Consider the following 25,159-nt stretch of genomic DNA (forward strand, 5'->3'; position numbering starts at 1 on the left):
CAAGTGAAACATGAGGTGGCCTGGCCCAGCACGCTCATAGTTGAACCGAGAGATTCAGCTCCCGTCAAAACCAAATTCATATGCAGTTGGGATGGTTTGTTCTCATTGTCCCCCCACGCCATTGGTAACTGATTTGTCGTACAGATATTTGCAGCCTTGTGGAAGAACAACACTCTGCATGCCGTTTGTGTTGTACGATTCACGATATATGTGACTGTCAATCACGAGGTAGGTGAACCGATAACATCTCGCAACAGGTTATCTGACTGTTCTAATGGAATGCGTTTTAGGGTTACTTGCTTGGACAGGCAATCGCCCCAAATAGAGTTTAGATCACCCGGCCTTCTTGCAGACATGGTGTACACTACTGATGGAGCATACGAGTAGTTTATGGTTTGGTGCCCGAGCTCCACCTCGCATGGAAAGTGAAGGTTACCATGGAAATTATCGAACCGCTTTGCAGTTCACTAGTGTATGATATTTGGTGAACGTCCAGGAGATTTCAAGGGGATGCTTGAGAATGTTCACTTTTCAAACCTTTGTGCAGATGAGATGTTTACAGTCGTGTCTAATGGCTTGTAACTGCTTAATTCGTGTTTACTAATAAATAACTTCGCAGCGAATGGTGTCCCACCTTTCGGGAGTGGCTCACATCCTTCTGAAAACACAAGTCGAGAATGAATGGATAAAGGATAGGTCCAGCTGGTCATCTGGTGATTTTTGATCATTGTAGACCGAAAAATATAATTAAGAGGAATAGAACGGCGGTTGCAAGTTCCTATACTCATAGTCAGTTGTCAGGAAATCAGTTTGAGAGCTTCCGTGATTATCTTCCACGTGTTCAGTTTCGTCGCCGCCGTGGCGTAGTGCTCAGCGCGCGGAGCGACCATCTGGTGCGCCGTGGTTCGAATCCCGGCGGCGGCGGTGCCCGTACTTTGGAGGTGAGATGGCCCAAGTGGTTAGAGCGTGAATTTACTAACCGAAGGATCCGTGGTTCGAACCAGACATATGCCTCTCAGCTTCCCCTGTCTAGGCTTGGGCAACCAGACAGTAGTGTGTAGTTTCACCCCTGGGCGTAACGCGACCCCTACACGCTCAGCATAGGAAACCCTCTGCAATCGGTTATTACGGACTTATCCGTCAAACCAACGACTATTTTGCTTCAAATTTGTCACTGCCTGTCGGTCACTGACGAACGTATCCATTGATTTAGTCTAGTGCCCACTCACCTTTGAGTGGCAAGACTGTTTGACCTACTCACCTGGGTCTCATCATCATCATGATCATCCTAATCAGCTGCAAGAACCGCGTACTTGTCGTACAGTGTCTGTAGCCGCCTCGGTTTCGTTTACCGATGATTTGGGGAGGTGGGGTGGGTAGCTGCGCATTGGAGGCGGGGGCTGGCATAATTGATGCGTAAATACAGCACTGTGGGTGGACTGTTAATTGGGGGAATAGGGACAGGAGCTATGCATTGGGTCGCAAACTTTCCGCAATAAAAAATCGTTCAGCTATAGCACTCTTCCGGTGCCTAACTGCTATGCCACCCAAAGGAAGTACGAGGGCTGCTGTACTACTACCGGGTTGCCCAAGCCTAGACAGGGGAAGCCGAGAGGCAGAGGTCGGGTTCGAACCACATACCTTCGAGTCAGTAAATCCACACTCTAAACACTTGGGCCATCTCGCCCTTTCCGCAATCCAAACCTCCCATCCGAGAACTCTTCACTCGAGCAACCAATCAATACGAGTGTGGATCTTGTGATTGAAGGATGACTGATGTTACATCCTGTGTATGTGCGAGCTAAGCACACTGTTGATCAGTCACTCAACTCGTTTTCGAACGGTTGCCTTTAAACTACTGGCCGGAATCTGTCTTCTTTATTTTGACTCATTTGTTTCGTATTAAACGAGGCTCTAATAAAATTCGAGGGCAGATGACAGTCAGTCTTGGTTCCCAGTCAGCCCGCCACGCACACACGGCCCTGAAATTGGCATGTGGAATTGTTGGCGTGTGTGTATGTTACATAAGATCATAGGACGCGTTTTCTGAGTTGCCCGATCGGCAGGTGATTGCTTGAAAAACGTTTAAAGTCGAAATCACTGCTGGAGCGTCTCAAGAGTAACCCTGGAATGGCCTGATGTGAGTTCAAGAGACTTTGAACGATGAAAAGTTCCAAACGCAAAGACCACTTGTCTTGCTGCCATTCTTATTTATCATACTATGTACTACACTATACTATTTTGCGGGCGCATGTTCCCATCCATTCCTGATCTCTTCTTTTCCTAACCAGGACCAGACTCTCAGGGCCGACAAGATGAATAAGGAGTTTCTTCCTGAAAACACATCACTGTCCAGCTTTATTCAGTTGGCCAACCGTCATCAGCTCGTTCGCAACGAGGATTTGTTCGGACGATTGCCCTCGCCCAGTCACGCAGATTTGGACGCATTCCCAGACTCTGTCTTTGTCATTCAAGTGAGGCACTTTCTTTGTGATGTTCCAGTGTGTTGTTCGGATTACGCTGTCGTTGTCTTTAGACTGTCGATTTCAACTAACTGGACTTTTTTTTACAATAACCGGCTGGTTCCTTGGATTCCGTAGTGTGCATCACTCACGACGACGGGATTTGCCCCCTCCCTGAATTCAAACTATCATCCCTAGAAGAGGCTAAATCCCCCGACCTGAAAGCTGCCACCTTGACGTGGCAGTCGGGCCTGAGTGCTGCGAAGATTTTGCGGGCTACACGGACTGGAACTTCGTTCCACAAGGTGCAATCATGCCAGGAGGGCCAAAAGGGAGCAGCGAGACCCCGTACTACGAGGCTGTTTGTGAATAAAGTTGGAGCGTCCTCTGTGACAGGAGTGTGAAGGCAGTAAGGTGTTTCCCCCAGGCGACCAGCATGTCCATATTTATGGAAGCAGCGATGCTGCCTTCCCTCGAAGGCAAAGTCGAAAAGGCTGAATTCCTCTGTTTGTCATGATGATTTCTTTTTGGGGGGTTACTACACATGGACCGGCACATTCGAGTAACTAGCAGACCTGTTTTCTTCCGATAGCCTGGTCATCTCACCTCTGTTAATGGACTCTGACCTCCAAGTACAGATTGACGTACACTTTTGTCGGAATATGAGTAGGCTAATCTTGCTCAGGGTAGCTTTTTTAATCGCATCGTACCACATAGAATGATGCGACGTTTGTCTTCTACTTAAGGAAGATATGATCCGACCCATAAATGCCAAATTTTACGGGTTCCAGCTCATCAGATGGGCTACACATGTGACCTAGTTAGTAGCAACAGGCTGTTGATGTACAAAGTGACAAGCAACCCACAACGTCTGTTTTAAATCTGCCTTCTCCGAACATCCGGACTTTGTTTAGGTTCATTCCCGACTGGACAATCTCCGGTTGCTCATCGCCTCGTTGGAGCGCGTAAAACACATCGAACGCTCCCTGTTGGTATTTTCGAGTGATCTCATCTCCAACGAGTTGATTTCTTTGGTCAACGGTATTCGATTCGCCCGAACTGTACAGATCTACTTTCCTCACAGTATTCAAGCCTTTCCTGTCGGTTTTCCCGGAGAAGATTGCCATGGGTGAGTTGTTTTAGCGGTCGCATCACGTGTCTCCTTGATTTCTGCGCTTACGGTGATCAAGTTGTTTGTCCAAACAAGGTACTTTATTTCAAATGCTACAAAGCTCTTCACGTGTAGTTGAGAACAGCACTCTGAATCGACACTAGGTTTTGGTGAATGGAACCAGAAATCGATTTTTCCCAAATTATTCACGTGTTTGACCAATTTTATCGTCCCACACCTCTGGTGCGACCAACTACTATCCACTTTTAAGCCCTGTATTCCCATGATCGCAATCCTACTGCGAGTTTGACAAAAATGAGCAAATTTCAGGGATCAAACTACTGGAATAGACCGATTTTCCCCTCCCCACTAGCTCTTCTGTCAAGCTGGGCTACAGGAATCAATCGGGACTGCTGGATCTCGCGAGTTCAATGAACGTGACCCCCTTGCAGTCGGTAATACTCGCGTCAGTTAGGGAAAAATCGCGGCACTGAGAAACGACGGATCACCATAAACCCGTTTCACTTGCGGAACCCGAGCTGATCTATGAGCAGCTGATCAACAGTACGGTTCAGCCGTAATATCCTTTCGGTGACTAACTTCCATGCCGCCTGGTGAAAGCACGACGGCCGATGTACTCTCAGTTTTCTCAAGCCCAGGCAGAAGCAGTCAGGATACGGGCGTGGCATTCGGACCACGAATAGCCGTCCAGGGTATAATGTCACTGGCCGCCATCGGGGGCTGATACATCCTTTATGCCTTAGTGCTGCTCTCTCCTCAACGTTTTGAGTCGATTTCCCAGACTTAGTGTTGATAATGTTGAACGCATCTCCAAAGTAAGAACACAGTGATGAACAATAAAGTTGTCGGGATCTAGTCACCAAATCAATACATATCTAATGATAAAAATAGGGGTAAATAATGAAAGGAGCAGCGATTGGTTAGTGAAAAAAATTTAAAAAAAACGTGGACACACGAACGATTGGTTGTCGGTGCCCCCAAGTCGCATCGGATTGGATGCCGTGAGACAGTCTACAAGGCCGTTGGATGACTTGGCCGGTTGATTCGAGTCACATGACCAAGGCAGACTCGGCTTTCGCTTTTGACAGCACAGCAGCGGGTTTCGCAGATGTGTAGCGACATCCTCCGGATCGATACTGACAGTCTATTGGGTACTCGGCAGATGAGATGAATTGACTCGTTTGAAATGGCTGCATGCCCGGTGTCCAGTGAGTGGGACGCGATTGAGCTTTCGCCTGAACGGTGCTCCGGCAAGAGAGATGCTCACGTGTTTTCTTCGAAAGTTGCCGTGCCTGCTTAACAAGAGCGGGATGAAAAATACACAAGCATATTCTGGGTGAGGACTGGCATCTTGTCTTTGGGGTTTGAGTTAAGCAAAGGGTTGGTTGAAAACCAAGACCGCAGAGTTCCAGGCGGAAATGAGCGTTGTAGGGATTAAAACAAGCGGCAATTGACTGTGTGCCAACATATCGGCCTTAAGTAGATTGGTTTTATTTCAACGGTCGTGATAGGTGGTTGGATAGGGCGTTCGGATATTTTCTCGGTCATAAATCTCTGGATAGTCTTTGGAGCACGTTAACGATAGGCTGTGTTTCACAGTCCAGTGTATCAGCAGAGTTCGTTTCTGCCTCATTCCCACAAAACTATGGACGTTTGTACATTGTCCTGTTCGCATGGGCTTTCTGTGAACAGATCTGTGAATTGAACCCGTGGAAAGTTTGACTAATTTGACGTCCAGGAAGTGGAGAACGTTGCCATTTGCGGTTTCACAAAAATGGAGAGATGTACTCGGTTGAATTCGGTCAGGAGAGCATCCGTTTCGGAACCGTTTGATATTAGGTACCTTCGATAAAAGTGCGTACGTCTGATCTCCCCATTCAATTGACCGAGCTCCAGTTCGCCCACAAAAATGTCACTTATCAAGCGAGCAAGAGAAGAGGCCATGGCAACTCCACCGATTTGTCGGTAAAAATCGTTCAGCTGTGGCACCCTTTCATTGCCTAACTGCCATGCCACCCGAAGGTTGCACGAGGACTGGGATACTGCCAAGTTGCCCAAGCCTAGACAGGAGAACTCGAGAGGCAAACATCAGGTTCGTACCACGGACCTTCCGGTCAGTAAATTCGCGCTCTAAACTCTTGGGCCATCCCGTCGGTAAAAGTGTGAAATCAGATTGAAAATGTACGTTAAAAGTGCAGCGAAGGAGCAGTTCCTTTAAGGAGACGGTGCGGACTGAAGGTGTGAAGTCAACATAATCACGGATAAAATGTATAGACTGCAAGAGTGGGATTTTGGTAAAAAGTGAGGTTACGTCAAAAGAGCAAAGGCAAAAGTGTGACGGAGAGTGTACCGATATAAATGTCGGTTTAGGGGTTCTAACATCTCGATCAATCACTACACGTATCCAAAATAGTTCTTAATGGTACATTTTTCCGATGAACTTAGGCAGACCATGAAGTCACGAAATCGTGGTACCACCAGGCTTCCGGCGTTGGGATAAGATTTCGGAAATTAAACCATTCCTTGGGCGTTTCAAGCAGTCTGAGTCACGAAATCGTGGTACCACCAGGCTTCAGGCGTTGGGATAAGATTTCAGAAATTAAACCTTCATTCCTTGGGCGTTTCAAACAGTCTGTCGTTCAGCTGCAGCACTCTTTCAGTGCCTGGCTGTCATGCCACCAGAAGGAAACACGACGGCCGGGATTCTGTCGGGTTGCCCAACCCTAGACAGGGGAAGTTGAGAAGCAGAACCACGGACTTTGCGGTCGGTAGATTCGCGCTCTAACCACTGAAGCAGTTTTAGCTCAGTTTCTCGGATCCGGTCTTTTACTGTTTGTTAAATTTTGCGGTATCATTCCAGAACTGCATTATCTTTCTGGGGCGAGATCGCTCAAGTGGTTAGAGCGCTAATTTAGTGACCGGAAGGTCCGCGGTTCGCACCTGACCTCAGCTCTCGACTTCCTCTGTGTAGGCTTGGGCAACCCGGCAGTATCCTAGCCCTCGGGCTTCCTTCAGGTCGCATGGCAGCCAGTCACTGTGTTACAGCTCAACGATTCTGAGATAGTCATCGCCGTTCATAAGTACTATTCCCGCTGCTTTGTCAAGCTTTGTTAGTGGTATCTCAGTCCTCGTTCATGAAGTCCCCAATGCGTCTGGATGTTTCTTTGTGAGGAGACTGTTGTGAACAAACTTGGCGTGATTATATTGATTGACCAAATCGGATCGGAGACTGCCTGAGTTTTCCGTTGACATTAATCTAATTCGCAGATGACGCGTATCTCCAATCCGTATGGGCCACGCGGTGGGCCATAACCCACTTACGGGACAAGTTAACCAACAGCCGGTAGCTGGAAAGTGTGGTTTAAAACAGTTCACTGGTCAAGGTGTGGGCTTACTGACTGAAAGTCGCGTGGATCGAACCCAAACTCTGCACTTCCAATTGTCCAGGCTTGGGCAACCTAGCAGTATTCCAGCCCTTGTGTTTCCTTCGGCTGGCATGGCACGTAGGCATCGTTACAACTGAGCGGCAATCGCCTCACGATACCTGCCTAACCAATAGGACTACGTTGCTCCAATCTTAGCATACTACGCCCAGCCGCTCTGCGATACGTCGAAAGAACCCTTGGGGCTCAGGTCTCAACGGATTCCAACGAGAGCAAAACATTTTGAAAACTTTCGGGGATCACCCCCTGGAAGAGGCTAACTATGCTGTTGTGGGTGTGAAAGAATTTGAGACTTTTCAATTGGGGTCTCGTCGTGCACGTGAAGCCCGAAAAGCTGAGAAGCACTGCGTGTACAGGTGCCGTCCAGAATCATCAGCGGTGCGCATCTCATCAAACTGAAGTTAGGAGTTTCGAACCCCTAGTTTCCCGGGTTCGGGAAGCCACAACTTTTTTGGTCACCTGTGGCTCGTCAGCATTGTGATCAACCCTCATGCCACTCGTCCCGTTATCATCATGCGAAGCACATCCTGTCGCGTGTTGACTAGTGCCTCGAGTGATGATCTTCGCAAAAGGTCATGATGGTGGTCTGACCTACCACCAACCGGATCAGCCTGTACCAGTTTAAGTTCTGCAGAGCATATTCCGGTATCCTCTACGCGGTTATCCGACCTATTTTGACCTTGTGACATCGACATTTGGCGATGGTTGTGCTCCCAGCTCTGAATACGACGCTATGGAACCTCATCTGGTAGATTATTCTCTGTGTTCGTGTCTAGGAGCCGAAAGACCCACATTGTTGGGTGAAACAAAAATGGTGCGACATGCCCGAATGGGTACCGTATGGAGACCAGCTTCCGAGGCTAGTATAACTGAGACAAATCGTTGATCAGTGGCACACATGCAAATTTTCGAAAAGAAAGGGTGTGGCGACGTATACTACTACTAACGAAACATGTGAGTAGTGTCCTTTATGGTGTCAAACCTCCGTCTGATGGAAGGTTAGTTTTGGTGAGTCGGTATTCAAAGGACGTCCGCGGAAGCTAAAGGACTCTGTGGCAGTGAGATTTTTACTTTCGTGTCCAATAGTGTGTCGCCATTTAGTTCGAGTTGGTCGCAAACAACTCTGCATTATCGCTTTCACCTCTTCTCGATTATCCACGGGTTTTGTTAGAGAACAGCTGGCCGATCACCTCCACTCTTCAGAGACATGAGAACAAACTGGGCTATTCCCCCCTTTCAACCGATTTCCTCGAGCCTGTATGCATGAAACCTGTTCATCACGTTCGGGTAGAAGCCACTCGCTTTAAACCGATCGGCTAATTACCCAATGCAAATGAACCGTATGTTGAACTGTGACCAAACACGGCGAAGTTCTTTCGTCCGAATTATGTGACCAAACACGGCGAAGTTCGTTCGTCCGAAAATCGACCAGATTGAGAAATGCTTACACCAGACGGGATAATGAGTCGGGTTCACGCGAAAGTCACCTGTTTGGTGGAACTTACTTATACCACTTCTAGTTGGACTAGCTAATGTCTTCCGGATCGATGGCGGTACGGTCAAACATGAAATCTAATTTTATTATCACAGTCCGGGAGGTGTCTGTACTGACACAGCAATTCTCTGAGGTCACAGCGACGTGTATCTTGCGGCAAAGTAATAAATTTTGGCGCGCTCGTCATTATGGACGATTTATGAACGTCATTGGATACTCTCTAGTGTTCTGATTTCCAGGTCAAGCAAGCGAAACGGTTTTGTCGCTTTGCTAATCAGTGCAGCATTTTGCTGATGGTGTTTCAGTTATTCCCCTCTTTCAGGGACCGTTTCAACACTCACGAAATTTGCACCGTATACGTCGTTGTAAAACGCTAAGGAACATGTAAGGCGTAAAAAACAGTTTTCACCCAAGGCATCGAACAAGACCTTTAGTTTTCCACTGTCTCCCTTTACGTTGAGATCTTTGGTTTGATAACCATAACTGAGGTACTGTCTGTTTTCTACGGCTTGGGCTGGAAGTATTTGAGAGTCCGGACGACTCCAAGTGTTGTGATCCCTTGGAAGTGCTCTCTCTGCAATGTTCCAAAGGAAAACAGACAGTCGATCTCACATTCTTTTGGAAAATCCTTCTGAGTATTCCATTAGAGGGACAGGATCTCGTTGGATTTCCTCATGCGTCGCTAATCTAGCTAATGATCGGGTGGGGGACACTCACTCTCCTGGATGTATTTCTGTTGAACAGATAGCTTTTTGAGACTCTCTTTCTGGGGCACGTCTGGTGCACTGAGTACTGCGTCAGGTCGCTGCCTATCTTGGTCTCGCCTCGTGTTGTGTTTAACTCAAGCACGGTAAATTTCGCCTCGTGTGTGTTACGCTGAAGCGCGGTAAATTTCTCGCGTGTTATTCTAAAGGTTCGAGAGGCACTTGTTTTAGGATACTGCTCCACGAAGGCTTCATCTTATAATCAAGTCACGTGGCAATACAGACTTTTTCGAAGGTAAATAACTCCCCGGTGGATTCTTGCTCGTGAGATCCAGAACAGTTGGAGCGAGTGATGTTGAAATGAGATAAACTGACAAGAACTAAAATATTCGCAACAAAACGTTCGTAAAAACGACGTTCACCAGTTCTTACCAAAGAGTTTTTCCCAATCATAGCTAGAAAGCTGTCTCCTAAAAAAATGAACGCCCTCCATTTATAGAAAATTCAGCAGCCATGAGCCCGGTCACGTAAACCACCGCCAGTCTTGTGAAGGAGATAAAAATAGGAGGGATCGATGTTCATGGAATACATCAACATACGAAGCGTTTCACATGACGGTTTGTTGACATCCACTCGTCAAAAATGTCACCTACTTGCGGCAACCTCCAGACACGGACAATCCCGAATATGAAAACGAAGAATTTGGTGCGTAATTCCACGTATTGGTTCGTTTCGCAAGTGAGTACGTCAGCACACGGTAATCGTACTACCTCTGCGCATCTTGTTGATAAATTTCAAGACTTCGTAATTGTTGGCTTATGATTTCGTGCATCACTAGATTGGGCTTCCCAGAATACGCCACCTTTTCTACAGTACTCAGTTTTGTTCGTGAGAATGGATTGACAACCCAATCTACATGACACCGTGTCACCGTTACCATGGACGCGTTTCGGTATGATCCCTTCCTGGCTCCTGGCGTTTCCGACTACTACGATCCAAAGACTTCGACGGTGCTGGCCGAATTGTGGGAGATATTTGCTCAACTGGACGAGGAGGATGGGAACTTGCGTCGGAAACTGCAATTTATCAGACACATACATTAGGCTAAACCGACGTTTCTCATGTTTTTCAGGCCTTAAATGGACACAGGATGATATTCGGGGTGCGCTTAACTAACGAGAGGATGGGAACTTGCGTCGGAAACTGCAATTTATCAGACACATACATTAGGCTAAACCGACGTTTCTCATGTTTTTCAGGCCTTAAATGGACACAGGATGATATTCGGGGTGCGCTCCGATAACTAACGATGAAGAAGGCGCCTCACAAGAGGACAATCGTCGGTCGGTCTGCGGTTCTTTCGTGTGCGCTCCAGTGACAATGGACAGCAAAACTCCATCAGAAAACAGCGGGGCTCATTCGCATCGCGGGTTTTTGGGGTGCGCTCCACTAACTCCCTGTGAGCAGGTCGTTCAGCCCGCTACCGGGTGCAGGGTTCTATGCGGAGCCCACATATCCGTCAGTGAAAACAATTCACCTTGGTGATATCTACTTCCAGACCGTCTCCGTCTCAGATTCTTGAGGGTTCTGGTCTGGAAGAGGCGTTTCGAAACCTGGCTCGATTGTTTTTCCCTTTGCATGTGTGCTATGCGACGTGACTTAGTTCGGACGGTCACTCGGGGACCGCACTATGCCAACTTTGAGTACATACACAAAACTCAGCACACGGCAACCACAGTACACCTTTCCTCATTTTGTTGGTAAATTTTGGCTTGTGATTTCGCGCGTCACTCGATTCCGGTGCATGCACAAATCTGTGTCCCAGCTGGCTTATCGCTCTCGCCCCCCCCCCGCAGGCGGAGGTTTTCTTTCTACCCTGTACAAATCAATATGAACTGTCCGGGTCTCTCGCCACTCGTCGCGACCATATGCACTATAAATTTGAGTCGCTATTCACACAACTCACCGCGCAGTTATCTTCTGCTTACCGTGTTTGTGCTATTTCCTGTCGTAACGGGAGTTATTCACACTGCTTATCAATAACCGCTCAGCTGAAATTAAACAAAACTGGCCTCCTTCCGGGAGTTTATGTGATCTGCGCCTTTGATGGTTCACAAAAAGCATAAAACGGCTGCACGGTAAACTCTGTCAAACAGGATGAGACAAAAGGGAACAAAGAGGGACAAATTATCTTTCAGTCGTTTCATTGATTCTCCCCACATACCTAGTTATCCTCATTAATAACGCTACGTAGTTTTCCCCCCGGGTACCACTTCCTTTCATTGATCAAAAAACGCTTTCCCGCTCTCTGTCACTTTCCAAGCAATTTGCATATCTGCTGCGGCGAGCAAGCCATTTTGTATGAATAATTTCAGGGTGCATTGCAATCACTCACTATCGATTGTTTTTGGATCTGCGCTCACAGCAACCATGTGAGCGCGAGTGATTTTCCAGACAGGTGAAACAATTTTGTGGACTAAGCACATTCGTGGTGGTCGAGCTTCTGTGCTGTAGTGGTTCTACAGGCTATACTTGCTGGAACTCAGTTCCTAAAGACTCGACCATGCCAAGAAGGCCAACGGGAAGCAACCCGACGAAGAATGGCGAGTAATCATCTGGCGATCTGCAGGTAAAGCCATACTGTCTTTTGCGATAGGAGCGTGAAGGCAGTAAGGTGTTTCCCTCAGGCGACCAACATGTCCATATTTATGGAAGCAGCGATGCTGCCTTCCCCCGAGGAAGGACGGGTTAGAAAGGGTCGGCCCCTAAAACCGCACACTCCGATCGCCCAACGGTTGACCGTGACCGCCACCGCATTATCCAATACGGTCGAAATACTTTTAAAACCAAGGAAGCCGGTGCTGTTCAAAAGACACCTGCTGTGCGCAGCCGCATCAGGAATGAGACAGTAGTACTGTACTCCATGCGCCGTTGGATCGGGCCGGCCCCCTACAGCCAAGTAGGTCAGACTATTGAGTGATTGGCTCCGGTCGGAGTCCCCGACCCTACATTCTCCCACTGTCCTAAGGGTCAGACTTTTGAGTCAAAGGCTCAAGGTGAGGTACCTCAACCAAACCTCCTTCTTTGGCCTGGACAACCGGGATGTATCACTTGCCCTTGCAGCTCTTTGCTCACCGGCCTTCTCCCTCATTCCCTCCCAACAGTGCACATTTTCAATCAGCCTCGGTTGTCAGGTACCACACGTACGGATGTGCCGGTGACCAGTATAACGAATTCATGGGACTTTACTGCAAAAGTGTTACGTATGAACGAGTACGATCAACCGCCATACGCGGCTCACAGATCGCCTGCTACGACGTGACCAATAGCATAGAGGAAGAGCTAACCATCAAAAAAGAGCTTTTGCCGCCCCACCCAAAGGCAATGTACAGCCAGAGCAACATCAAATGTGCATGTATTTTGGTCGACTTTGAAGAACAACATAGGCGTTAGTGTGCGACTAGCCAGCAGGAAAGAAACGCGGTCTTTTGGCAAGATTACAGGAAATGGCGCGGAAAGTCAGAAACCAAATTTTAGAAGGTCAACTTTGTAGTGATTCCACAATTAGTGGTTATTAAGAGCATTGATTTACCCGACAGAAAATTCTGATTACGATGCTTTTCAGTGGAGACAAGTGTTTGGTTCTACAATATCGCATTCTGAAGAACGACATAGGCGTTAGTGTGCGACTTGCCAGCAGGAAAGAAACGCGGTCTTTTGAAAAGACTACAGGAAATGGCGCGAAAAGTCTGGAGCTAAAATTCAGAATGTCAACTTTGTAATGATTCCACAATTACTGGTTATTAAGAGCATTGATTTACCCGACAGAAAATTCTGATTACGATGCCTTTCAGTGGAGACAAGTGTTTGGTTCTACAATTATCGCATTCTCTTTCCAAATGCCGTAGTTTTCCGTAGATTCCGCCACCCCCTTGGGACGCAAATAGGACTTTCCTGGGAGGTAGTCCCCATAATGTTGGTGAGGACTCTTAGGTTCGAATAAATAGATTATGCTATCATGGGTCCACGTATGTCTTGGAGTTGAAAATCACGAGTTTTACGCCCAGCTCAAAGCTGTCAGTTGTGCGAGCCGGTCAATGAACATGTGGAACTGTCAACACTGAGGTCATGGGTTCAACCTTTTAATTCTCCTATCCGGAGAACCTCTATTAGCATTAGGGCGCTCACGTCCCTGGTCCTTCTCAGCCTCAAACGTGTTGTAGACCTACGTGTGTTAGAGAGGGATACAGTCCATGGGCTGTACTGTAAGCCAGTATAGGCGAGCTCTGTTTCGGTAGCTCTATCTCGTCACGATATACTCATGATGGACAAGTGCGGCAACAATGAAGATGGTAAAAGTAGAATTTCCAGGTGGGCCTTCCACGTGCTCGCACACAAACGCGGGTGACGTTAGCAGAGCTGTGGTGCCCCCCTCAGCTCTAACAGCCTCTGGTCTTGAAGAGGGCCAGACTTTGTTTGGTGGAGGTTTCAAAAGAGGGCCACCAGATTACCACATCTCCATTTCCAGTGTTTCACTATACTACTATAGAGGGTACATTCAGTAGTAGAGTTTTTCACTCCCACCATGGAGGGACCATCCCCTGTAGAAGATACTATTTTCGGTGAATCCTCTTAAACCTGTGTTGAATTTTACAAGAAGGGAACACGAGTCCTCCTCAGATTCATTTCAGTAAAAACTTATAAACGTAGTTCCGCTCAACAGTCGCGCTTCATGGATTTTGGTTCTGTTGCGTTCAAAATTATACTACTCATAAGTCACTTATTAAATTCGCCCGCCTTTCTCGAGCAGGACAGTGGTTCGCGCCTACTAGCTGGCAGATATAACTGTTCTAACTGAGTTGTGCCATTGTTTCACTCGGTAACCCAACATTCCATGTTAAGGCCGGCGGTCAGGGTCGGCTGTCTGTCATCCGATTTCTCAAACAAAATATCTCGTACTCATGATGTGATCGATTAGTGTGACTGAGCTGAAATACCTGGAATGAGTCTATTCCCTAGTGAAGCTTGTCGCGTTTCCTAAAGGAAGATTTGAGACCTGTTCAAGACTCATACCAGAAGCAATTAGGTAGCAGTGGCGAGAGAGCCCGTCTCTAAAGGACGAATGTGCGCGAATGATTGTGCAAATGAGTGTGTTTCGTGCAATTTGGTCTCAACTAGACGGAGACTCAGGAACTCTGCCCAACTGATGAGCTCCAAGCAAGGGGGAACCGGTCGTAGGCTGTCAATAGAGTTTTCAGCGACCTTATGAGTAGTGTATTACGTCTATACATGTACCGAGATACCTCGACATGAGGCGATCTGGTGTAGTACATTCATTTTTTTAAAAACATCATTCAGGTAGGTTCCAGGTAAGTCTCCAGAAAAACGAAATCTGTTTGCAAATGAGTGTATTTCGCTAATTACATGCAATTTGGATTCAAGTAGAACATAAGTTTGACGGAAACCCGGAGACTGCGCCCACCTGGTGAGCCCCAAGAAGGGGAGACTGGTCGTGGACCGTCGGAGAGTTTTTAGTAGGCCTATCAGTAGTGCGTTACGTCTATTCTATCAAAGATGCCTTGTTCGTGTCGTCTTGTCTTTGATGAGAATGGAACGCGATGAAAGCCTCACTGAAACCATTTCGAACAGCTCCTTAAAAAGGGGCTCTAAATGCTACGCACATGTTAGCGTCGCGCCAGAGTTGACGGGATGAAAAGTACTAGGCCAGATTTTGAATCCGAACCATTCTGGCCAGAACGCGCACGTTTATCTGGTCCATTCGCCGCCGACTAACATGCGTCATGATCAGTTATTGCGAACGCTTCCCATCCAACTCCGTGGACCGTCAAAAAGGATCTTCTATCGCGTGGAGTCACCAATCTGGACAGAGGGAAGAGCAGGAATCTATCACCCACGTACACATCGGTTACTTGGAGGGAAATCAAAATCTAGCTACCTGGCCTTCCCGGTCGATGCATGCATCACGATCACGTTCTTCTCATTTGATTTTGGCATTCAAATGGGCAGTTGTTGTTCACCTTTCACTTCCTCGCATATTTTAGCTCATCAAAACCCAGCCTTTCAATCTATCCACTTCGTTTCAGAGTCGCATGCGGCAACAATAAACCTGGGCGGGACATTTACGGTCACACACGCGATGGGAATCTTACTCAAATAAAACATCACTGGTTGTGGAAAGTGAGTGTTTTGTTCTGTGTGTTCTCGTGCAACAAAACTAAGTTTTTTCCTTCAAACTTACTACTTACAAGCCTACTGAATAACAATGAATCGGTTTTATCCAAACTCCCGAAAGTTGTTCTGGTTCCTTCCAAAATACTCAATATCTTTGTCTGCCACCTGAGTGGACGTCGTCTGGACGAAACAGAAAGAGCACTTACAAGATTGATGAAGACCTTCGGTTTCACGAACGTCTGTTGAACCACTTGGGAGAATACTGGTGGCCTTAGGTGCAGTGATGTGCATGTTTTTTCCAGCTCATAGCAAAACTCAGCGGCCACTAGCGGTCCTCGAAGGTTTCCCCTGTTGGACTAAAGTCCTTGAGAGGTGAATGTTTCATTTTTTACTTCTCAAAAACGAACGACGACTCACCCAACTCTAATAGTGGCCGTTGTTGAGCGGCAACACTGTGTTTCTCACCTAGATGCTCCAAAATAAACATTTGTACTGGCAACGTTTTCAGTACTGCTTCCCTTTTGTTTTTTTATCATTTCAGTTTCAGTTTGTTTTCAAGGATTTGGTTGCCATAAAACATTTTACTGGTCACGTGATTTTCCTCGAAGAAGACTACTACGTTGTGGAGGATATACTAGCGATGCGGCGCTTGGTCGAACATGTGTGGAGGTAAGTTGAACGGATAATGGTAATTAAATGATAATAAATGAATGAGTAATCTTTCAGCAGTAAAATCTCTTTGGTCCCTGGCTGCCATACCACCCGAAGGAGGCACGAGAACCGAGTTACCGCCAGGTTGTCTAAGCCTAGACACTGGCAGTCGAGAAGCCGTGGTTGGATTTGAACCGCGGACCTTCCGATAAGCAAATTCATGCCTTGACCACCAGGCTAACTCGAGATCGGTTGGACGGATAGGTACTTGGTGTACCAGTCGTCTCTCAAGGGGCTTGCTGCACTTTGCGATTCGCATTGGTGAACTGGAACTTGTAGCTGAGATGTTTGCTAGGGGTATTCAGGTTTGCTCGACCGACTTTTTCGTATCCTCTCCCTTTTCCAAACTGACACGCATGTCACAGCTCTTTACCCTTCTGACGGAGCATTCCTTATGAATAAGACTTCCGAAAATATGGCTCAGAATGGATAAATGTCTTCCCAAGTCTGAAGTACCGTTTTATTTTCTCAGTCTTTCTGGAGACTCCTGCACTACATTTCGATGGTCCTGTCAAAATGGACTCTCTGAAAAAGAGGCTGCTTTCCAGGGATGGAGCACAACAGCGCACCCCCCCTGCAGAGCGGTCACCCCACATGAGTGAACAAAGAGCTTCTTTTCTCGTGGAGCCCTCTTCTTGGCGGGCTTACTGGATTAAAAGATATACTTCCTAATCTGGCGACAGACAGTCGCTTGTTTCACAGTGACGGCATCGGTGGTAGAGTTAACGCCCTTTCCGGTTTGACGGAAATCATAGGTGTAGAACGATGCGTTCGAAAAGAAGCATTTCCTTGGGATTCTGCAGTGTACGTAGAGAAACTTTCTAAACGCTTGTATAAACTGGAAATGCAAAGAGCTAAACAGAGCGAATTCGGCGTACGTCAGAGAACGTGTATCCCGTCTTTTCACTCTCCTCAGCCTCCTATCTCAACTGACCTTGGTTGTGTATGCGTCTCACCTTGTAGGTGATTTTTTTCCGAAATTAGATGAATTTAGCTACTCACCACCCCGTATGAACTTTTGAAAGACTCATCTCCACGCCTGCTCATCGAAGTGTGACTCATTCATAAAAGCCGACACCCAATAGCAGAACAATATCGTCACAGCCGGGCTTATATGCATGCAAGTCGGGTTTGTGCCGGTGAGCAGTGGTCAAACTACTGGATGCCTTCTTCTGGTTGGAGAGCCACGAACGGCGTATGCGCAAGCGAATGTGGTGTTGTACAAAAGCCATCAGCACCGATATTGACCCGAAGGAAGACGATCGGCGGGGCCCCTGCTGCAAGTCATCAGTCGGCCTTAGCTGAACGGCGTATCGGTCGGCACCAGCGGCGGCGGTGACTTATTTATCAGCGAAGGACCGGAATCACACACCGCACCCCTCTCATTATAGCGCCGTGCAAATATTCCCGGGAGCTTCTCACTCATCACCATCGTCGACAGCATGACATCAGTGTTCAACACCGATGCTTCACTGCCGTACTGCAATGAGAGTATTGTTAGTCCTGATTGTCATGGTTGTACGAGGGCTGGGATACTGTCAGGGCGCCCACACCTAGACAGAAGGATGATTAGGGTCCTCAACCAAAGCCTTTGGCTCAAAAGCCAAACCGCAAGGCAGCGGTGTTTGGCGGGAAATGCAAATGAATTACCATTTCTACGGAATCATGCGCCACATGTTCCAACCCCCAACCTGGAGGGCCAGCTTCTCACTAACTCATCGTCAAAGTTCCAACGGACAACCTTTGAAAAAAGCATGAAAAATGGAAGATGTGACTGGTCGTGTGGGAGGCGGAGAAGTAGAACACGCTGAATTTATAACACGCGGGAATCAACAACTTGCATTGCAACCTAGTTGTCCAAGTTACACAGGTTGTTGAACAATTTTCTCTTGAACTTCTGTTATTGATTCGTGGTGGACAGTGTCTTCGGCTCAGAAACGATCTGGACAAACGTTTAGTGAGGGTCACATTTAACCAAACAACCGGCTGAATGCGGGGCAGTGATCCGTGTGAAGTTTAGGAGGTACGATATCAGAGAAAACGGACATTCTGCGGCGAAAATCCGTATGAAGGATTCGTCTCCATGTTCCAGGTGTGACGGGGTTGGATTGTATTCGTTTGAACATCTCCAACTGTACATGAGGACATTTCTTTCGTTTTCATGAGAAGAATGAATGCTGAATCGTTGCGGGGGGGCCCCTGCTGCAAGTCATCAGTCGGCCTTAGCTGAACGGCGTATCGGTCGGCACCAGCGGCGGCGGTGACTTATTTATCAGCGAAGGACCGGAATCACACACCGCACCCCTCTCATTATAGCGCCGTGCAAATATTCCCGGGAGCTTCTCACTCATCACCATCGTCGACAGCATGACATCAGTGTTCAACACCGATGCTTCACTGCCGTACTGCAATGAGAGTATTGTTAGTCCTGATTGTCATGGTTGTACGAGGGCTGGGATACTGTCAGGGCACCCACACCTAGACAGAAGGATGATTAGGGTCCTCAACCAAAGCCTTTGGCTCAAAAGCCAAACCGCAAGGCAGCGGTGTTTGGCGGGAAATGCAAATGAATTACCATTTCTACGGAATCATGCGCCACATGTTCCAACCCCCAACCTGGAGGGCCAGCTTCTCACTAACTCATCGTCAAAGTTCCAACGGACAACCTTCGAAAAAGCATGAAAAATGGAAGATGTGACTGGTCGTGTGGGAGGCGGAGAAGTAGAACACGCTGAATTTATAACACGCGGGAATCAACAACTTGCATTGCAACCTAGTTGTCCAAGTTACACAGGTTGTTGAACAATTTTCTCTTGAACTTCTGTTATTGATTCGTGGTGGACAGTGTCTTCGGCTCAGAAACAATCTGGACAAACGTTTAGTGAGGGTCACATTTAACCAAACAACCGGCTGAATGCGGGGCAGTGATCCGTGTGAAGTTTAGGAGGTACGATATCAGAGAAAACGGACATTCTGCGGCGAAAATCCGTATGAAGGATTCGTCTCCATGTTCCAGGTGTGACGGGGTTGGATTGTATTCGTTTGAACATCTCCAACTGTACATGAGGACATTTCTTTCGTTTTCATGAGAAGAATGAATGCTGAATCGTTCCTTCTATTCTGCGTGTTCGGAGAAATTTCACACGGATCCCGTTTTACCGCTCGCACTCAGGTACTGCTACGACCGAGAAGTCCATCCCACACAAGACCGGCCAAGAATTCGGGACGCTTGCCGGTCCGGCATCAAGACGAAATCTCATTGGTCGGAAGTCGGGACTCGACAGCCAATCATGACCCAGTATATGTGAAGCGCTATACAAGTGTTCCTGACTTCGTTTTGGGCGTCAAAATACATCGTGCACCTTTGATGGTTGTTTGAACGTGAACGCTAGCTTGGGAGGCTCAAACCGAGAACTAAGCTGAGAAAAATACCGTTACTACACTGCAACATACGAACTCCCCAGAAAAGACCATAACGACGTTCGCCATCAACCAGGGTTAGTGTAACCTCCCCCCTCCCATAAACGCCGAACAACTCGTTCTTTTTGGTATCGTTTCTTCGGCGGAGAGGAATTTTTCGCGTGTAGACCTGGCTCCAACACAATCCAGGTGTAAAGCCTCCGTGGAATGCTTGAGACAGCAGAAAACGCGCTCTTCGGTGTTACAGGTGTGAGGAGTATCGAGCTATGAGGCGCGGTTGAGAGTTCTGCAAAATCTAATCGCAAGTACACCCAGTCATCCTGTCTTAGTTAGGGTGTTGGTCACTTAAACAGTCGAGACTGCATCCAATTGCCTTTCCCAATGTATCCACATACCATGCGACGTTTTCTGAGTTCCCGCAATGGACAAAGGACTTCCACCAGCTCCAATTTCATTGCGATAGAAGGAAACTGAAGGTAGACTTCCGCACGCTGCATCGGATGCCATCGATACACCTGAAAGATCACTTGCTCAATCTCTCTCTCCAACCAGCGCTATATGGTTTCAACTTGATGTGCATGAAAGAATCGTTTCTACCTGTTTCAGCAGGTCATCCATCCTAGTGTGTCTCACCTGTCTATAGTTGTGTGCGGAGAGTTAGTCTTCGCTGCTTCTATTCTATCCGATTTTTTGGTTGCGTTTTTTCACACGAATCGGATTTAGTGTGCACAAAACCACCAGAACACTGTATCGCGTGTTCACTGGGTGTGGGACGTCAACCAAGTCGCCGTGCGACCCGACGCGCATTCGACCCATGTGGTATTTGGGAAGTTCAACTAATGGTGCCCGAATGCCAACGACCCATTGATGGGTTGTGTTCCTGGTATGGGCAAGCCAGCCACCAGATAGCACTGGTCTGTCGTTATCGCCAATCGTCTGTGCTACTAGGAACGCCAAAATAAGTAGCGTGTATAACGAAATACATTCATTTCTATATCACATCGTCCTTAGCTAAAGATTCAAGATGCTTGCTCGTTCTTGCTGTTCTCCTTCAACTGAATGTGCTGCACAAAGGCCCATTTCAGGTTTCAGTTGGTACGATATTCGAAGTATATTTTCCTTGACGGCGCATACTAATCATAAGGTTATTGAAAACTCTTGTCCAATGGGTGAGTTGGGATGCCAATTCCACGTGATTGAACGTCGTTTGACCATAGAAGTGGACAGCTCGTGACCGATTTCTAGATCCTATCTTTCCATTTTTCGGTAAAAATCTAATCGGATGAGTGGTATTTCAACGTGTTGCATATTAAAGGTGATCATCCATTCTCGGGAACCCTTGATGAGCGGTCTGTTCCACACTCAGTTTCATGAACTTGCCATTCCGGAAACGTGTAAGGCATAGTTTTTGGTATAGATCGATTGATATGACACTGCTCAGAAGTTTGATAACACTTTTCGACAAATACACTGCATTTGGTTTTGACGAGAGAATCCAGCTGAATCCCTCGTTTATCATGATCCTAAGCAACTGAACGTCCTGCGCCAGGCCGCCTCATGTTTCAGTTGGTAGACATTCAAGATGTGGCTTGAGGACATCGTAAACGAGAGATCTGCTGGGTTCCAGGTGAGTCCCCCGTCAAAACCAAATTCATAAGCGTATTTGTCGAAATCTGTCCAATTTGTGTTCAAGCAGAACGTAAAGTTGACGGAAACAGCGGGGACAGCGCCTACCTGATGAGCTCCTAGAAGGGCGAAACCGGTCGTGGACTGTCAAAGAGTTTTCAGCAACCTTATGAGTGGTGTGCAACGTTGATTGGTGAACAGCTTAGTACCGGTTTCATCTTTGTTGGAGCTCATCAAGTAGGCTTACTCCTGGATCTTCACCAATCGCTTTTGGAGCGAGATGGCTCAAGTGGTCAGTGCGTGAATTTAATAACCGGAACGTTCGTGGTTCGACCCCGGCCTCCGCCTCTTGACTTTCCCTGTCTAGGCTTAGGCAACCTAGCAGTATCCCAGCCCTCGTGCACCCTTCGGGTGGCAACTAAGCACCGAAAGGGTGCTACTGCTGAACGTTTCTTCTGAAATTACGTTTGTTTGTTTGAGTGACCAGCATACAGAATAATCCAACGTTTTGGCCACTAAGTATCACCTCCTCGAGCACAGCTAACTAGAATCTGATTACAATATCAAATTAGCATTGATCAGACATCGGTATTCGCGTTAACACATATTAGTTGTTCTGGATTCAGAACAAGTCTCTCATCTGCGATCTGGCATTTTAGAGACAGGAGTTTGAATTCCTGTTCGCCTCTCCATGTCCTGATAATTTGGTGTTTGTCCACCTCAATCATATGCCACAGTTCTTCAAGCCCCGGCGGAGGGGCAGCTAGTGGACTTCCTAAAGCCTCACATGCTTCATTTGGAATCTAGTTCACAGCAAGAGGGCATTGCGCATGCCTTTGCCATTCACCTGCCTCCCCAGCGTGTCAGTCGGAATGACGGAGAACGCGTGTCGATCATCCATCTGGTCAGAACTCGCAATCCGTCAGGAGATTGGTGTGTGACATCAATCACGTGACGATGGTGTCTATCCTCTGTTTTTCTCTCTTGGGTGCAGTTTTTCGCATCTTGACATCTGAATAACAACCAGTTCTCGTAAACACACAACGATCTAGTTGTGTTGGCCTTTACGTTTATTCTCGGTCAGCTGCACCCCTCGTAGGTAAGTAAGCCACACAAACAAATCTACTTGGCACCGAAACTTTTTCAACCCACCGGAAATTTGCTGCCGAGGCATGCAAGCCACTTGAGCAGACTTCACTCGTACGGATAGATTGGAGACAAAAATTAGGAGAGACAGCAAAGTTTCGTCAAGAACCCGATACATGATACATGATTTTTTAGGAATGATAAGGGACTTGGTACATTTGTTTGTTGACCTTTTGAGTCCTGTCAGCGTCCAACGGCACTTTGTTGGCTACTCTGGAAGACAATGTTGAATCCGAGGACATCAGGCATGACGAATCGCTTCAACGACTATTCTCGTGCTGTAACTATACTGAGCGCCATACCTCAGTTCGTTTTTTGCTTCCTGCACGCGAGGTTTTGTTTCGGTATTCCAGAGCGGAAATTCCTTGACAGATGACCGAGTGTGGTGGAGCACCGAACTCGATTTGGTACTGATCGCATGAATGAGTCAATTTCAAGTTCCACGGCTAGCTAGATAAGCTATCCTTGATCAGGTGCTGGGTTACTGCGCAACGGTTCAAATTTGCGACCAGAAACTCTGTGTCCCTAGTTTCCGTGGCCGGCAGTCCAGATCGAAGACGGTGATCAACTCGGAGAGTAAAATGGAGAATAACAACGTTGATATAATAATGTTATTGACTTCCCGAAGACCAGGTGGTGCTTGGTACTTCCTCTAAACACTGCCGTAGTGTATCTGGCATTGTCTCACGGATGTCCCTCATTTGAGAACCTCAGTCTATTTTCCTTCTTCAGTCTCCTTTAGAAATCAGGGTATGGTCAGGCAGACCATCACCGGAGACACGACGCCTATGGATGAGCTGTTGTACAGCTGTAACACCCTTCCGGTGCCTAGCTGCCATGCACCCGAAGCAAACACGAGGGCTGGGATACTGCCAGGTTGCCCAAGCCTAGACAGGGGAATTTGAGAGGCAGAGGTTGGGTTCGAACCACGGATGATTGTTGAATACATACTCACAGGACTCTCGTTTGAACAATCGTTCTCGCGCAATCATCCTGGTGAGTCCACATCAGAGGGGCGGGGTGGAAGCACTGGATTGGAGTTTCGCCTTTATTAGAGCTCATCAGCAGTTCATATCCAATGGCAGTGCCGGGGTTTGATTTCCGGACACCTGACGTGCGAGGCGAGCGTGCTACCACTACTCTACCAACGCACGTCTGAACAGGTGAACATGTTCGCGTTTGAGTGATATGAATGAGTGTTGGTCGCGGTGCCTTGGGTAAAACCGATTGCGTGATCTTCCGTAATCGTGGACTGCCGTCGACGACACTGCCGTCGGAGATCCTTCTCTCCCCTAGCCAGTTAAAACCTCATCTCCACAGAGCGTTGAAAAACTCCCCATTGACCTGGCTTCTTTTGAGACGTTCTGATTCTTTGTTATGGATACAGTCAGTCGGACTGCACGCAGTCGGCCGTTCACAGAGTTCTGATGGGGGCAGCTCCTCGTATCCTCACCCCCAACACAGTTCCTCATTGACGAGGTTTCCGGCATATCCCCTTGCCCGGTCCCATTCACATTCCGTTCCTTTGCGTTTATGGCAAACTCGCTGTACTGCGGTTGTCGTAAAATCCCCGTCTGTGATATCCGAAAAGCTCCCTGTTCTAATACTCTATCGAAAACAGTGGCTCCAGCATCTGTCAAGGGCAGAGTCTACCCTGCGGCAATGCGATCCACACTGTTTTATGGGTCAGCAACTTGGTCTCTATGCTCAGAGGATATACGAAACCTGTCAGTGTTTGACCTTCGGGGTCTCCGAAGCATTGACCGGGTCTGATAAGGTATATCAGCTAATTTTAGGGAGAAGGAACAGGTGAATTACTCACGCTTCATAGATTATGCTGGTTGGGACCGTCTGTCTTGCGGAGCTCTTTCCTCCCAGCGCTGTGCTGAAAGAAAGCAACCGAAGGCTGGCAACGGGGTATGAGAACATGAACCAGTAAACTGAGTCTGGTCGGCAACTTCGGTTTACTTGAATGGGGAACACGGAACTCAGTGGTTAATGACGCTGATAGAAATGGCTCAGTTGCACATGCCTCAAAGCTATCGTCTTCAATGCGTAGATACTCACTTCCGAAACTAACGGAACTTGCATTCGCCTATATGTTGATTCTGTAAATATCTGTGTTGAAAGACAAGGATTCGATAGCAAACAAATCGTTCTACACAGTCCGTCAGCTGTCGTCGGACGCGGTGTTGTTCAGATTTGAAGCACTTGAAGCAAATTGCCCTGTCCCGCGTCGTAATCTGCCACTCCACAAGCTGCCCATTTCGGTTTATGATGGTTTGGAGTTTTCTTCGATCACGATTACTCGGCACTGCCGTTTGTCGTCTCTGACGTACCCTCTGCATCACTCCGGAATTCGTGTTGGTAAAGACCGAATTCTATAACTGTCACGATCATGAGGATCAACACCGCAGTGGTCCATTTTAATGCTTAACTAGTGTACAACGATAGATCATCAAGACCCTAGTAAATAGTAAAAAGTACAGCGAGGGTTTGGATCTTATTGCCAATAGCCGTGTATACCTAGAGAAGACCGCCAAGGCATTTGAAACTGACTGCGCCTTGAAACATGCGTGAGAGCATCGTTTTTACCACGTAAGACACGTGGTCCACATATCCTCCGACCACGGAACACATTTCGGGCTCTGGGCGGAGGCATTTGGCATCATCATCATTGTCAGCTGTAATAATCGTGTACTTGTCGTACAGTGGTTGTAGCCGCCGCAGTTTCGTTCACCGATGATTTTGTGGGGGTGTGTGTGGGGGGGGTAGGTAGCATTGGGAGCGGGGGCTGATAAATTGGTGCATAAATCCAGCATTGTCAG

At 47.5% G+C, this 25,159-nt stretch overlaps 1 protein-coding gene across 1 annotated transcript in view; it reads left to right on the forward strand.

Moving 5' to 3' along the window:
- Window positions 1–25,159, forward strand: part of T265_13839 (hypothetical protein) — a gene marked incomplete at both ends in the record, with an annotated part of 56,905 nt that overhangs the window by 5,507 nt on the left and 26,239 nt on the right. The window contains 5 exons of the mRNA XM_009170817.1: window positions 810–941; window positions 2,292–2,474; window positions 3,377–3,591; window positions 15,341–15,434; window positions 15,970–16,097. Of these exons, the coding sequence (XP_009169081.1) occupies window positions 810–941; window positions 2,292–2,474; window positions 3,377–3,591; window positions 15,341–15,434; window positions 15,970–16,097 (752 nt within the window). The remainder of the gene's footprint in view (window positions 1–809; window positions 942–2,291; window positions 2,475–3,376; window positions 3,592–15,340; window positions 15,435–15,969; window positions 16,098–25,159) is intronic.

The sequence above is a fragment of the Opisthorchis viverrini genome (assembly GCF_000715545.1).
Source record: "Opisthorchis viverrini unplaced genomic scaffold opera_v5_113, whole genome shotgun sequence".
In the NCBI taxonomy this organism is placed as follows: Eukaryota; Metazoa; Platyhelminthes; class Trematoda; order Opisthorchiida; family Opisthorchiidae; genus Opisthorchis; species Opisthorchis viverrini.